Here is a 16,103-nt window from a genome sequence, read left to right as displayed (position 1 = left end):
CCACCCTCTGTGTGAAAAAACTGCCCCTTTGGACACTTTTGTATCTCTCCCCTCTCACCTTAAACCTATGCCCTCTAATTTTAGACTCCCCTACCTTTGGGAAAAGATATTGACTATCTAGCTGATCTATCCCCTCATTATTTTATAGACCTCTCTAAGATCACTCCTCACTTCTACGCACCAGAGAAACAAATCCCAGTCTATCTAGCCTTACTTTATAACTCAAACCATCAAGTCCCGGTAGCATCCTAGTAAATTTTTTCTGCACTCTTTCTCGTTCAATAATATCCTTTCTATAATGGGGTGACCTATATCTTCCTGTAACCCAAGTCACTTAACCTCACTGTTAACCACCTAGCCAATCTTTGTGTCATCAGCAAACTTACTAATCCTACCCTCCACGTAGTCATGGCAGCACAGTAGCACAGTGGTTAGCAGTGCTGCTTCACAGCTCCAGGGACCTGGGTTCACAGCTCCAGGGACCTGGGTTCGATTCTCGGCTTGGGTCACTGTCTGTGTGGATGTTTGCACATTCTCCTCGTGTCTGCGTGGGTTTCCTCCAGGTGCTCCGGTTTCCTCCCACAGTCCAAAGATGTGCGGGTTAGGTTGATTGGCCATGCTAAAAATGCCCCTTAGTGTTCTGAGATGCGTAGGTTAGAGGGATTAGCGGGTAAATATGTAGGGATAAGGGGGTAAGGCCAGGGTGGGATTGTGGTTGGTGCAGACTCGATGGGCCAAATGGCCTCTTTCTGCACTGTAGGGCTTCTATAATTCTATGATTCATCTATGCCATTTATATAAATGACGAACAATATGGGGCCCTGCACGGATCCCTGTGGTATGTCACTGGTCTCCAGTCACTAAAGCAGCTGTCTGTCACCAGCCTCTGTCTCCTACTGCTAAGCCAGTTATGAATTCACCTTGTCAGATCACCCTGTATCCCATGTGCATTAGCCTTCTTAATAAGTCTCCTATGTGGGACTTTGTCAAAGGCTTTGCTGAAATCCATGTAAACTACAAAAACCGCACTACCCTCATCCACACACTTCTTTACATGTTCAAAAAATTCAATCAAATTTATTAGGCATGACCTCCCACTGACCAAACCATGCTGACGTTAATATATCGTTAATATATATTATAAACAGTTGTGGTCCCAGCACTGATCCCTGTGGAACCCCACTGCTTACAAGTCGCCAACCTGAAAATGAACCCCTTATCCCCACTTGCTGTTTCCTGCTCGTTAGATAATTTTTTATCCATGCCAATATACTACCTCCAACACCATGCGCTCTTACCTTATGACTTAACCTTTTGTGAGGTACCTTGTTGAACACTTTCTGGAAGTCCATATACAACACATCTACTGATTCCCCTTCAGACCTAATACAAAAATTAGTTTCAATGATAAACTTCATCCCAATTAGCTTCCCTTATTCATATATTTATTTAGTCCTTTAAAATACATGAAAAGCTAAAAACAATTATCATTTAATGTTTTTCACCATCTATACCAAACTGTTTTTTATGTATGAATCTTTTTGGCTGGCTGCAAATAGATCATTCTTGTCTAATGGCCCAAATGGACAGTGTGGAATACAAATATTTGCACTGTGACTCGGAGTAGAGGCTGCAGTCACGAGGCCAAGTATACATCAGGCTATTTTGAAGGATCTGAACTGGAAAGTGAAACTGCGTTCAGGTCATTTTATGTGGCTGGCATGCGAAGTACTCAGGTGGAGGGAAAGGGAAGAGTGGAATAAGGCTAGGAGCAAAATTGGCCAGGATGAACAAATCTGTTTTTTAAAATTCATTCTTGGGACATGGGCGTCACTGACTGGCCAGCATTTGTTGCCTATCCCTAGTTGTCCGAGGGCAGTTGAGAGTTAACCACATTGCTGTGGCTCTGGAGTCACTTATAGGCCAGACCAGGTAAGAAAGGACATTAGTGAACCAGATGGGTTTTTACGACAATTGACAACAGTTTCATGGCCATCGGTAGAATCTTAATCTTTTTATTGAATTCAAATTCCACCCTCTACCGTGGTGGGATTCAAACCCGGGTCCCCAGAACATTCGCGGAGTTTCTAGATGAATAGAACATAGAACATAGAACATAGAACATTACAGCGCAGAACAGGCCCTTCGGCCCACGATGTTGCACCGACCAGTTAAAAAAAAAAACTGTGACCCTCCAACCTAAACCAATTTCTTTTCGTCCATGAACCTATCGACGGATCTCTTAAACGCCCCCAAACTAGGCGCATTTACTACTGATGCTGGCAGGGCATTCCAATCCCTCACCACCCTCTGGGTAAAGAACCTACCCCTGACATCGGTTCTATAACTACCCCCCCTCAATTTAAAGCCATGCCCCCTCGTGCTGGATTTCTCCATCAGAGGAAAAAGGCTATCACTATCCACCCTATCTAAACCTCTAATCATCTTATATGTTTCAATAAGATCCCCTCTTAGCCGCCGCCTTTCCAGCGAAAACAATCCCAAATCCCTCAGCCTCTCCTCATAGGATCTCCCCTCCATACCAGGCAACATCCTGGTAAACCTCCTCTGCACCCTCTCCAAAGCCTCCACATCCTTCCTGTAATGTGGGGACCAGAACTGCACACAGTACTCCAAGTGCGGCCGCACCAGAGTTGTGTACAGTTGCAACATAACGCTACGACTCCTAAATTCAATCCCCCTACCAATAAACGCCAAGACACCATATGCCTTCTTAACAACCTTATCTACTTGATTCCCAACTTTCAGGGATCTATGCACACATACACCTAGATCCCTCTGCTCCTCCACACTATTCAAAGTCCTCCCGTTAGCCCTATACTCAACACATCTGTTATTCCTACCAAAGTGAATTACCTCACACTTCTCCGCATAGTCCAGCGATAATACTACTAGGCCATCACCTCGCCACCCTACAGGGAACATGTTGTTCAAAGGAATTGTTGTTAAATTTTCAATATAAATTTAAATAAGCCAGGCACTATAGTCAATAAAGAATGGACAGTGGGCACAATCTTTCTGGTCCGCTGCACTGGTCAATTGGCATGTCATTACCATGCCCAGTACGGCCGTTTCTGGCCTCCCAGACGTTTCCCTCAAGAGGTCTCGCCAACAAGAATCACTGCTGCTCCCCACCAACACGGGCCAGACATGATGGCCACGCCGGGGGAATCGGAGGCCATTGAAGCCCCCGGGTAGTCAGGGGCATGGCCAGGCAGTTTCCATGGGGCAGTGCCCACCAACAATCGAACCATAGTATCCCCTAAACACGTATATATTAATATCTGGTTCTCCATATCTGTTTGCAGTATATTGTAAGATCTAAACACTTTGTTCGATTGCCCTTTCCATTGCCCTCTCTGTTGGGGAAATTTGAACAATGTTCAATAATGGCTGCCTGTCATGTCAATCTTTGCTCCATGCAATACACAACAGAAAGATGATGACAAGGATAGGATAGAATTATTTTTTGCTTTTCATTTGAGAAATTAAGGGCTGAAGAACATTGTGATACTGTTTGAAACTCCTAAACTTGATTTTGGAGAAGTTTGAACAACTTGAAGGATTTCTCCCTGTGCACATGATATGTACTTGGATAAAATAGCACCAAAGACATATTTGGGGACAATGGAAAAAAACACAATAAAAAGGGCATTGGTGAGGCCACACTTGGGTTACTGTATGTTGTTTTGGTCTGTTTACTTAAGGAAGGTCATGATGTGGAGATGCCGGTGTTGGACTGGGGTGAACACAGTAAGAGTTTTAACAACAGGTTAAAGTCCAACAGGTTTATTTGGTAGCAAATACCATTAGCTTTCAGAGTGGAAAGGTGCTCTCAAACAGTGCACAGAGACACAAAATCAAGTTACAGAATACTGATTAGAATGCGAATCCCTACAGCCAACCAGATCTTAAAGATACAGACAATGTGGGTGGAGACAGCATTAAGCACAGGTTAAAGAGATGTGTATTGTCTCCAGACAGGACAGCCCGCAAGTCCAGGAGGCAAGCTGTGGGGGTTACTGATAATGTGACATAAATCCAAGTCGCTGAGCAGAAACGGATAGCCAAGTTCCGCACACATGAGGACGGCCTAAACCGGGATGTTGGATTTATGTACTTAAGGAAGGACATACATAAAGGGAGTGCAACAAAGATTCACAAGGCTAGTTTTGGGCTGAGGGGGTTATCATATGATTTGATTTATTATTGTCACATGTATTAGCATACAGTATTGATTCTTGTGCGTTATACAGACAGCATACCGTTCATAGAGAAGGAAGCGAGAGAGTGCAGAATGTAGTGATACAGTCATAGCTAGGTATAGAGGAAGATCAACTTAATGCAAGGTAGGTTCATACAAAAGTGATGGCAGCAGGGAAGAAGCTGTTCTTGAGTTGGTTGGTACGTGACCTCAGACTTTTTTATCTTTTTCCCGAAAAAAGGTGAAAGAGAGAATGCCTAGGGTCTGTGGGGTCTTTAATTCTGCTGGCCGTTTTGCCGAGGCAGCGGGAAATGTAAACAAAGTCAATGTATGGGAGGCTGGTTTGCGTGATGGATTGGGCTACATCCACAACCTTTTGCAGTTTCTTGCAGCCTTGGGCAGAGTAGGAGCCATACCAAGCTGTGATACAACCAGAAAGAGTGCTTTCTATGGTGCATCTGTAAACGTTGGTGAGAGTCGTAGCTGACATGCCAAATTTCCTTAGTCTTCTGAGAAAGTAGAGGCGTTGATGGGCTTTCTTAACTATAGTGTCAGCATGAGGGGACCAGGACAGGTTGTTGGTGATCTGGACAGCTGAAAACTTGAAGCTCTTGACCCTTTCTACTTCGTCCCCATTAATGTAGAATGAACAATGCATGTTCTCCACTATGCTTCCTGAAGTTGATGACAATCTCCTTTGTTTTGTTGACATTGAGGAAAGATTATAATGAGGGAGAGATTATTGTCGCCGCACCAGTTAATCAGATTCATTATCTCATTCCTGTACTCTGTCTCGTCATTGTTTGAGATCAAACTCACTACGGTGGCATCGTCAGCAAACTTGAAAATCGAGTTGGAGGGGAATTTGGCGCCACATTCATAGGTATATAAGGAGTATAGTAGGGGGCTGAGAACACAGCCTTGTGGGGCACCGGTGTTGAGGATGATTGTGGAGGAGGTGTTGTTGCCTATCCTTACTGATTCTGGTCCGTGGGTTAGGACGTTCAGGACCCAGTTGCAGAGGGAGGAGCTGAGGCCCAGGCCACGGAGTTTGGACATGAGTTTCGTAGGAATAATGGTATTGGAGGCTGAGCTGTAGTCAATAACTAGGAGTCTGACAGACGTGTCTGAGGAGAGATTAGGTAAATTAGGTAAACTGATGCAAAGTATTCATTTAGGATCTCATCTACTTCCTTTGGTTCTAAGCATAATTCCCCTCCTTTGTCCCTGAGAGGTCCGATTCCTTCCCTAACAACCCTCTTGTTCCTAACGTATGTCTAAAATGCCTTAGGATTCTCCTTAATCCTGTCTGCCAAGGACATTTCGTGACCCCTTTTTGCGTTCTTTTCTACTTTCTCTGTATTCCTCCAGTGCTCCATCTGTTTTTAGCTGCCTGGACCTCATGTATGCCTCTTTTTTCTTTTTATTAGACCCACAATTTCACTGGTTATCCACAGCTCTCGAATCCTACCTTTCCTATTCTTCCTCTTTACAGGTACATGCCTGTCCTGCAGTCCTATCAACTGCTCCTTAAAAGACACCCACATGCCAAATGTGGATTTACCCTCGAACAGCCTCTCCCAATCAACAGCCACCAAATCCTGCCTAATCTGGCTGTAGTTAGCCTTCCCCCAATTCAGCACCTTGCCCATAGGACAACACTCATCTTTTTCCATTACTATTCTAAAGTTTACAGAATTGAGGTCACTATTTGCCACATGTTCCCCCACTGAAACTTTGATGACCTGACCGGGCTCATTCCCCAGTACTAGGTCCAGTATAGCCCCCTCTCTAGTTGGACTGCTAACATATTGTTCCAAAGAACCTCCCTGTACGCATTTTATAAATTCTTCCCCGTCCAGGCCCCCAGTCTATGTGAGGGAAATTAAAGTCTCCCACTACAACAACCCTATTTTTTCTGCACCTGTCCAGAATCTCCTTACATATCCGTTTCTCAACTTCCCGTGGGCTGTTGGGAGGCCTGTAGTATACCCCCAACATAGTGACTGCGCCCTTCCTGTTTCTGAGCTCCGCCCACAGTGACTCGTTACCTGACCCTTCCAAATTGTCCACCCTCTGTACCGCTGTAATATGCTCCCTAACCAGCATTGCTACTCCCGCACCTCTCCTAGCTCCTCCTCTGTCTCACCTAAAACACTTATACCCCGGAATATTCAGCTGCCAGTCCTGTCCTTTTAACCAAGTCTCCGTCACTGCAACCAACTCCAAGTTCCGTGCAAGCATTAAGGCTCTAAGCTCATCTGCCTTGCCCGTGACGCTCCTTGCATTGAAGCAGATGCACTCCAGACCTCCAGGCCCACTGAGGTCATCCTCGCCCAGAATGTTCTGCCTCTTAGATAGCCTTGTCTTGGCCCCAGCCTCGTCCCCAGCCTCTATGCTTATTGTCCTATTGTTCTGATCCCCACCCCCCTGCCACATTAGTTTAAACCCACCCGAACCACACTAGCAAAACTCCCAGCTGGGATATTCATACCCCTCCAGTTTAGGTGTAACCCGTCCTTCTTGTACAGGTGCCATTCTCTCTTAAGGACTTCCCAGTGATCCATGAATTTGAAACCCTCCCTCCTGCACCAGTCCTTTAGCCACGCGTTCAGCTGTACAATCTCCCTGTTCCTAGCCTCACTAGCTTGTGGCACTGGGAGTAGTCCAGAGATCGCTACCCTAGAGGCCCTGCTTTTCAGCCTACTACCCAACTCCCTGAATTGCTCTCTCAGGACCTCCCTGCTCTTTCTGCCGACGTCATTTGCACCAATGTGGACAATGACGTCTGTCTGGTTACCCGCCCCTTTTAGGATGCTTCCTACCCGTTCGGAGACATCCAGGACCCTGGCACCAGGGAGGCAGACTACCATCCTGGAGTCTCGTTCGTGCCCACAGAACCACCTGTCTGTGCCTCTAACTGTTGCATCCCCCACTACTATTGCTCTCATAAGTCCCCCTCTTTCCCTTCTGGGCCACAGAGCCCGATTCTGTGCCAGTGACCCGGTCACCGTGGCTTGCCCCTGGAGGGTCACACCCCCCCCCCCCCCCCCCCCACAGTATCCATAGAACCATAGTACCCCTACAGTGCAGAAAGAGGCCATTCGGCCCATTGAGTCTGCACCGACAACAATCCCACCCAGGCCCTATCCCCATATCCCTACATATTTACCTGCTAATCCCTCTAACCCTCATATTTACCTGTTAATCCCTCTAATCTACGCATCCCGGGACACTAAGGGGCAATTTAGCTTGGCCAATCAACCTAACCCGCACATCTTTGGACCCCATGATTATTGCCGTTCCATTTTTGCACGCATCCATTATTTGCTTGTTTATAGCCCTCCCCACCTCTAAGTTATTATTTGGGGGCCTATAGACCACACCTACCAGTGTCTTTTTCCCCCTACTATTCCTTATCTCCACCCACAACGATTCCACGTTTTGCTCCTTAGAGCCTATGTCGTCTCTCACTACCGTCCTGATATTATCCTTTATTAACAGAGCTACCCCACCTCCTTTTTCCACCTGTCTATCCTTCCTAAATGTCTGATACCCCTGGATATTCAGTTCCCAGTCCCGGTCACCCTGAAACCACGTTTCTGTGATGGCTACTAGATCATACTCATTTGTATGGATTTGTGCCATCAACTCATTTACTTTGTTTCGAATGCTTTGTGCATTCAGGCAAAGTGTCTTTATGCCAGCCTTTGTCTGGACCCGGTTTCATAGAAATCATAGAAACCCTACAGTACAGAAAGAGGCCATTCGGCCCATCGAGTCTGCACCGACCACAATCTCACCCAGGCCCTACCCCCATATCCCTACATATTTTACCCACTAATCCCTCTAACCTACGCATCTCAGGATACTCGGGGGCAATTTTAGCATGGCCAATCAACCTAACCCGCACATCTTTGGACTGTGGGAGGAAACCGGAGCACCCGGAGGAAACCCACGCAGACACGAGGAGAATGTGCAAACTCCACACAGACAGTGACCCAAGCCGGGAATCGAACCCAGGTCCCTGGAGCTGTGAAGCAGCAGTGCTAACCACTGTGCTACCGTGCCGCCAGCGTTTGTTGAAACGCTACGAACATCTCCCGAGCCCTCTACATTAACCTGCACTTGTACTCTCTCAATTACCTTCGATTTTGTAATTCCCCATACTCCTGCACCCTCCCCCCCCCTTTAATAGTTTAAAGCCCTATCAACGACCCTAGTTATACGATTTGCCAGGACTCTGGTCCCAGCACGATTCAGACGGAGACTATCCCATCCGAATAGGTCCCATCTGCCCCAATACTGGTGCCAATGTCCCATGAATTCGAACCCATTCCTTCCACACCAATCCTTGAGCCACGCATTCGTCTCCTTAATCCTATTGACCCTGTGCCAATTCGCGTGTGGTTCAGGTAGTAATCCAGATATTACCCCCTTGTTGGTTCTGCTTTTTAATTTGGTTCCTAGCTTTTCATACTCCCTCTGCACATCCTTTGTTCCTGTTATGCCTACCTAAATGGTATACTTATTCTGGAGGGGGACAACCACAGGGGATCCCATCACTGACTGCTCTCTCCCCTCCTCTCTCCCGTCTGACACCCATCCCTTACTGTTAAGGGGACAACCACCGGGGTACTCTCTGGTACGTGACCTTTACCCTTCCTAACCGTGACCCACGTGTCTTCCTCCCGTGGCCCTGGTGTGACGACCTGCCTGTAACCTCTCTCTATTAACCTCGCATTTTCCCTGACTTGACTAAGGTCATCGAGCCGCAGCTCCAGTTCCCTAACGCGATCTCTCAGGAGCTGCAGTTCGGCGCACCTGGCGCAGATATGGACTTCCGGGAGGCTAGGCGACTCCATGAACTCCCACATCCGACACCGACAGCAACAAACTGGCCTCCCACTCACAGTTACCCTATCTTTAAATTACTGGCAGAACAAAGAACAGAACCTACCCTGCCTCTGCCTCCCAATCATTCTTTATTTCCACCAGGAAGCCTGAGCCGACTATCCATGTTGGAGCCCAATTTTTCATTCGGGCAAAGAACCATGGCAGTGCGAAAGCAACAATGCTGCCCTCTGTGCACTAAAGTGAACTTTCCAATGGGCCAGAGTACAGCAGAAACAGAGATCAAACAATAGAAATAGCAAACCGACAATTAATCACTGTGTGATTCTTTAAATAGGGCTGATGAGAGGACTTGGTGTCATTTAGTTGTGCTGAACAAGGTCAGCATGCAGCAAGTGAGGCAGTTGGCTGATGTAAGATGGAATGTGGGTACTTCAGGAAGTGTGACAGAATCTTAGAAACATAGAAAAGCTACAGCACAAAACAGGCCCTTCGGCCCCACAAGTTGTGCCGAACATATCCCTACCATTTAGGCCTACCTATAACCCTCCATCCTATTAAGTCCCATGTACTCATCCAGGAGTCTCTTAAAAGACCCTATTGAGTTTGCCTCCACCACCACTGACGGCAGCCGATTCCACTCGCCCACCACCCTCTCTGTGAAAAACTTCCCCCTAACATTTCCCCTGTACCTACCCCCCAACACCTTAAACCTGTGTCCTCTTGTAGCAGCCATTTCCACCCTGGGAAAAAGCCTCTGAGAGTCCACCCGATCTATGCCTCTCAACATCTTATATACCTCTATTAGGTCTCCTCTCATCCTACGTCTCTCCAAGGAGAAAAGACCGAGCTCCCTCAGCCTATCCTCATAAGGCATGCCACTCAATCCAGGCAACATCCTTGTAAATCGCCTCTGCACCCTTTCAATCTTTTCCACATCCTTCCTGCAATGAGGCGACCAGAACTTCTGCAGACATTGACGTTCAATTTAGAATGCTGTTGGCTTGAGCTCCTTCTGTAAGTGCTTATAGCAGGTGGCATATTTCTAACCAGTAGCAAGCTTTCTGCACAGCATTCTGGGAACATAGGCCACTTAGTGCCTGAAAGATAGACTCTACTTGATCCAATTTCGAAGTCATTTGGCGAATTTTATTCAAGGTGGTCACCCCAACCTCCAGCTAAATTTAGTTTGGGGCGAGCTGGAGAGGGAGGGGGGAGATGAACTTATCTCTATTTGACTAGGTTGCCCCAAGCATGTTGGCGGGACCTCTGCCCCCATTTCAGAGCTGCTGGCCAATCGACTATGGCATTGCATGGAATTTTGGAATCTGCCTGTTTAAATAACTTCCCAAAAATGTGAGCATTAAAGATCTGCAACTCCCTGCTAGGTGAATTGTAAAAGCTGCTAACACTATGCACATGTTTTATTTGGACAGAAACTGACGTTGATCTTTCATTTAACAGATTACAACAGCAGTGAGCAGAAGCAAGCTTGCAAGAAGCATGAACTGTACGTGAGTTTTCGGGACTTGGGGTGGCAGGTAAAATGTTTTTTTTTTGTCAAATTTCTTTTGTGATGGTTCAGAATTTTTAATGTTCTGGTCACTTCTTTAAGATGTCAGGACCAAATGCAAAAGGCTTCTCGTCCATCACTTTGGTCCAATGCTGACTTGGCAGAATTGACCTATGCTTGACTGATAATTGAATATGTTCAGATATTGGGCTTGATACTGTAGATAGGGAAGAGCGAGGCAAGGATAGAGAAATGTACATCAGGAAGTGAAAGTTTTTGCTACGTTCATAATAGACACTGTTCTGATAAAGATCCATCAGTGGCAGCATGGACAGATCCTCTTGAGGGCTGGACAATGGGGAACCCGAGAGGGGTAAAGCTCAAAGATTGGTTGAGGGTTGGAGAGATTTTGGGAAGTGGGGAGGATACAGAGAGATTTGGGGAGGGATGGCTTCAAAAATTGGCGGAGAGGGTCTGTATTAGATCACTGAGAAAGGGTGGGGAGCTTGGGGTGAGAGACTGGAGGGAGAAGTTGATGCGATTTTGGGGGGGTCACAGAGACCAGTATCTGTTGGAGAGATTGGGGTGGAGGGAAGTAGAGATATCCTCTATGGTAGAGATCAGTCAGATGGACATAGAGACCAAGGGGTTGGAGGATGGGACGGGGTGTAGAGAGAGAACCGACTGTAGTTGTAGAAATATCTAGGGCGGTGGTGGGGAGGGCGGTGTTGCCAGGAAGGATGAAGCAATCAGATGGGAGATTACATGGTGGTTCAGACAGATACAGTAAGAAGTCTAACAACGTTGGACTTTAACCTGGTGTTGTTAAACCTCTTACTGTGTTTACCCCAGTCCAATGCCGGCATCTCCACATCATGACTACCAACGGTTCAGATAGATCACAGGGGTGGTTTGTAGGTCAGCGGCTCGGTAGCACAGTGGTTAGCACTGCTGCTTCACAGCTCCAGGGACCTGGGTTCGAATCCCGGCTCTGGTTGCTGTCTGTGTGGAGTTTGCACATTCTCCCTGTGTCAGCGTGGGTTTCCTCCGGGTGCTGCGGTTTCCTCCCACAGTCCAAAGATGTGCGGGTTAGGTTGATTGGCCATTCTAAATTGCCCCTTAGTGTCCTGGGATGCATAGGTTAGAGGGGTTAGTGGGTGGATATGTGGATAGGGCCTGGGTGGGATTGTGGTTGGTGCAGACTCGATGGGCCAAATGGCCTCTTTCTGCACTGTAGGATTCTATGATTTCTTTCGGGACCTGGGGAAAACATTCCTTCTCCACTTGGCCCGCAAGCAGTGCTGGAAAAGTACTTCTCAGCTGGATTTATTTTGTCTCGCCTGTTTCAGTTGCTGTTTCTCGAGCTGAGGAAAACCCATTGGTACTAAAGCTAACAGATAGAATATGAATCATGCAACCGCGATAAAATATTTACATTAGGGACCTGCCTAAATTAAATAAGAAGGTAAGTCTCCCAACCTCCAACCATTCTCTGTTAAAACCAAAAATGTGGCATTGGTTGAATTTCCAATTACTAAACTTTTAATTCCCTTCCACACTCAGGTCCATTCCATTGGGTGGGGTGGGAGATAACCCCCACCACCACCACCCCACTCTCGTATTCAACTCACTTTACAAAGAAATAGTTTGTTATAAAAACCAAGGGAAAATGTGCAAAATTAGATATAAGCTATTAATCCCCCATTGGTTGATTAACTAACAAAACAAATTTTAAAAACATTTCAAATTACATCCTCTGATCCCTTAAAACTGGGACCAATGACCAATCCAGTGTTGGGAGGAAGTTTGCCCAAGTCTCAAAGTCTGCTAAAAGCCTGCATTGGCACGCTGTAAATATTACACTTCAACTCAGAATGAGTTACACAAATGAACACAGTGTATAAGTGCAAGCAGGTCACCTTGAGGCATGTCAACAGGTGGAACCAGGTGGAAGGGCTCGTGACCCAATTTCCTGTTCACCTCTGTCCAAATACTGCTGATGGTACCAATTACACCAGACAGAAAGTCACCCCTGAAGTGTCTTCATGATTGAGAATTGTGTGGAGTACTTGCTTCAAAAACCTGGTTCTCATATTTCAACGTTTTTCCATATTTCAGAACTCAGTGGATCTGGCATCATTAAGGGCAGATGTCTTAAAAATAGTTCAAATACCAGAGGCTCAAAAACATTTTGAGTCTTTACTGTTAGTGCTTATAAACAGAAGAGCATTTTTAACATAGAATATTCCCTCTTCCTTTGGGGTGTATTACTGCTGTTGCCAAATGTAGCAAATGTTCATCGCAGGAAATTTACACTTTTAGGGGCGCATTTCTAGACCCTCTGTTTGCTTCACATGCTCTTGCTCCCAAGCCTAAATGTGGTTCACATCCTCATCCAATTACAAATATTTTCAGAGCTCAACATTTTCCCTTTTTGATTTGACTGGAATTTTGATCTGTTTAAGCGCCTAGCAATAAGAAGCTTTTGTTTGAGTTTGTGGACAGGACATAAAATCTGCACCATAGTCCAGGCCTTTACCTCTTCCATGTGCACATCCTTCAACCAACCCCACAATAAGACCCATTGATTTTATTGTCAGTTTGCAGACAGGAGCAGGAGAACTGAAGCCAGACAGGACCTGAGAGGATATGGAGGGAGAAAACTGGGAGTACAGGAAAGAGATGATGAGATGGATTCGGATTTCAGCTCCGGGAGGAGGGATTGGTGCATTCAAGGAATCATTCACTTCCTCTAATTTCTTTGAGAATTTTTTTGAGGTTCTTAAAAATGCTGGAGGCTGGGGCTGAATTCCCCCCAGTTGGGTCAAGAACAGATGTCAGGACTGTTTTCAGGTCTTGAACTTGCCTTTGGTGAGAAACTGATTCAAGAAAAGGTTCTCCTGTGAGGTGAGACCTTATTTAGCAGGGTCTAACTGAGAGCAGTGGGCAGGCTCTCGAAGCTGGAGGACCAATCAAAGGCCTTCCAGCAACAGGCAACACCTGGCTGCAGTACAAGCTAAATAACAGCGAATGCATCAACAAGAAGCCACCCACTCAGCTGCTTTTTAAAAACTATAATAAATTTTAAAAACACAAAAAAAGACGAGCTACCACTGTTTGGAGGGTGTGGGAAGGGGTTGATGGAAGAGATACTTTATAGTCTGGCCTTTGGCTGCACCCCTACCCAGGCAGGAAGTATCTGAATCCTGCAGTGAGTAACTCACCTCCTGACTCTCCAAAGCCTGTCCATCAATTACAAGGCACAAGTCAGGAGTGTGGTGGAATGCTCCCCACTTGTTTGGATGAGTGAAGATCTGACAGCACTGAGGCTCAACACCATCCAGGATAAAGCAGCCCACTTGATGTGCATCTTATCCGCCATCTTAAACATTCACTGCCTTCACCACTGACGTACAATGGCAGCAGTGTGTATTATCTACAAGATGTATTACAAGAACACCCCAAGCCTCCTTGGACATCACCTTTCAAACCCACAACCACTATCATCTCGATGGACAAGGGCAACAAGCATATGGGAACACCATCACCTGGAAGTTCCCCTCTAAGTCACACACCATCCTGACTTGGAACTCTGTCACTGTTCCTTCACTGTCACTGGATCATAATCCTGGAATTCCTTCCTTAACAGCACTGTGGGTATACCTACACCACCACCTTCTGAAGGGCAAATAGGGATGGGTAATAAATGCGGCCTCGCCAACGATGCCCACGTCCCATGAATGAATACATTTTTAAAAAGCCTGCCTGGAGTTCTGACAACCCAGTTTGTGTCCACCCCAAGGCAATTGATTTTTTCTCTCATCCATTGGGTCAGGAAACTGAAGACTGTCTGGATAAATCCCAGTTATCCTCCAGAACCTATCTTTAACAAGCCCTTCAATGAGCTTAACTGTCGGTAGGCAAATGTCTTTGCTGACCTTAAATCTGCATCAACTAAAATGGCTGACCTCTTTTCCAAGGTCGGGAAGCCAGCATGCCATCTGGCCTCTCGTAATTTATGGTTGCCACTTACCTCCATTTCTCATTCACCCCCATTCTCATCCAACTTCCATTTCTCACCTATCCCCATTTCTCATTCAGCAATACTGGGCACTGGCCTCCTTTCAAACAGAATTCCCCCAATGGTTTGATCAGAGTCTACTAGAAAAGCTGCGAGTTTTCAGAGTTCGCAATCGTCATTTGTTTTCCACCATGATGGTGGAAGCAATGCTGTGCAAGAATGAGAATTCTATTTAAAAGATTACTTTTGTATTTTAATATATAAATAAAAATACCTTGCATTTCTATTATTCTTTTAGCGGAGCGTTAGTATTACTGGCATATTTTGTTTATTCACAGTATACACCCTGTCCTTCTAAGCAATGTCCACAGGAAACTCAGAAAGCTGGACAGGATAATCTGAGTCAGGATAATGTGAGCCAGGGCTGCTAAACCAAACCACTGCTAAAATACAGTGTCAATAATCTCAACGTTAGATTGGTTTCACTTTCCATTTCAGTAGCATGGCACATATATAATGCCTTTGTATGTAACTCACAAAAGTACCTTAATTATCTACAGATTTTACGATCCTTTATAATCTCTGCAGTCTGGAATGTTTAGGACTAAGTCAGTTCTGGATTTTGGGATTTTCTGGATTATAGAATGGTGAAAGAATGCCTAACCACAAGAAATTAAATTGTTTTAATTATCCAAATACTATGAGTGGGATTTTCCGGTCCTGCTGATGGTCACCCTCCCACAGAGGGTTCCCTGCCGGCAGAGGTTTGCGAACAACAGGAAACCTCATTGACCGTGGTGGGACAGGAAGATCCCACTGCCAGCCAATGGCGGGCCACCTCTGCTGCTGCAGGGAGTGCAGAAAAATCCTGCCCTATTTGAGGGATTTTCCAGTCCTGCCAAAGGTTCAATCGACTTTTTGGTTGGGCCACCGAATTTCCTGCCATGGGTCCCGGCACAATCCTGACTTGTATCTTTAATGTTTCCACTCCCTCAAAACTATACTAAAATGATGCTGAGGTCTGCTCAGTAGGACAACTGTTTTTTCAGCAATAGATTTTCAGGCTGGGAGGTTACAGAGCACTAGAAAGTATTTTTAAAATAGTATATTGATGCTACGGACACTAAGAACTATCCATTTCATGTTACTCATTGAATATTTTCCCAAAAGTTTTCCGCATATTTAAAATATGACTGCACACTTTAAAAACAACATGCAAGATGCTAATTCTAATTGATTCAATCTAGGAAAGCAGTGTTTGTGTTATGTAAAATGGATTTAATGGATTTTTCAGCAAGAAAAGGTAATCATTTTTACTATTTTAAAAGAGCCACAATATAATTTGCCGAAACTGTGTGTATCTAGGATTGGATCATAGCACCAGAGGGCTATGCTGCATTCTACTGTGATGGAGAGTGTTCTTTTCCACTCAACGCTCACATGAACGCTACAAACCATGCAATTGTGCAAACACTGGTATGTGCAATATT

General features: G+C 45.7%; 1 protein-coding gene across 3 annotated transcripts in view; it reads left to right on the top strand.

Annotated features, from left to right (window-relative positions):
* bmp5 (bone morphogenetic protein 5) overlaps nt 1-16,103 on the top strand; it is a 231,656-nt gene that overhangs the window by 198,680 nt on the left and 16,873 nt on the right. For 2 of the 3 annotated variants that reach the window (XM_078213286.1, XM_078213285.1), the window contains exon 5: nt 10,544-10,620. In XM_078213286.1, coding sequence (XP_078069412.1) covers nt 10,544-10,620 — 77 coding nt within the window. Of the gene's footprint in view, nt 1-10,543; nt 10,621-15,978; nt 16,090-16,103 lie in introns of all 3 variants that reach the window. The other variant, XM_078213284.1, reaches the window with a different exon arrangement.

Source organism: Mustelus asterias, chromosome 5 (genome assembly GCF_964213995.1).
Source record: "Mustelus asterias chromosome 5, sMusAst1.hap1.1, whole genome shotgun sequence".
Taxonomy (NCBI): Eukaryota; Metazoa; Chordata; class Chondrichthyes; order Carcharhiniformes; family Triakidae; genus Mustelus; species Mustelus asterias.
Note: the sequence above shows the minus strand (reverse complement) of the source record. Positions and strands in the feature narration are given on the sequence as shown.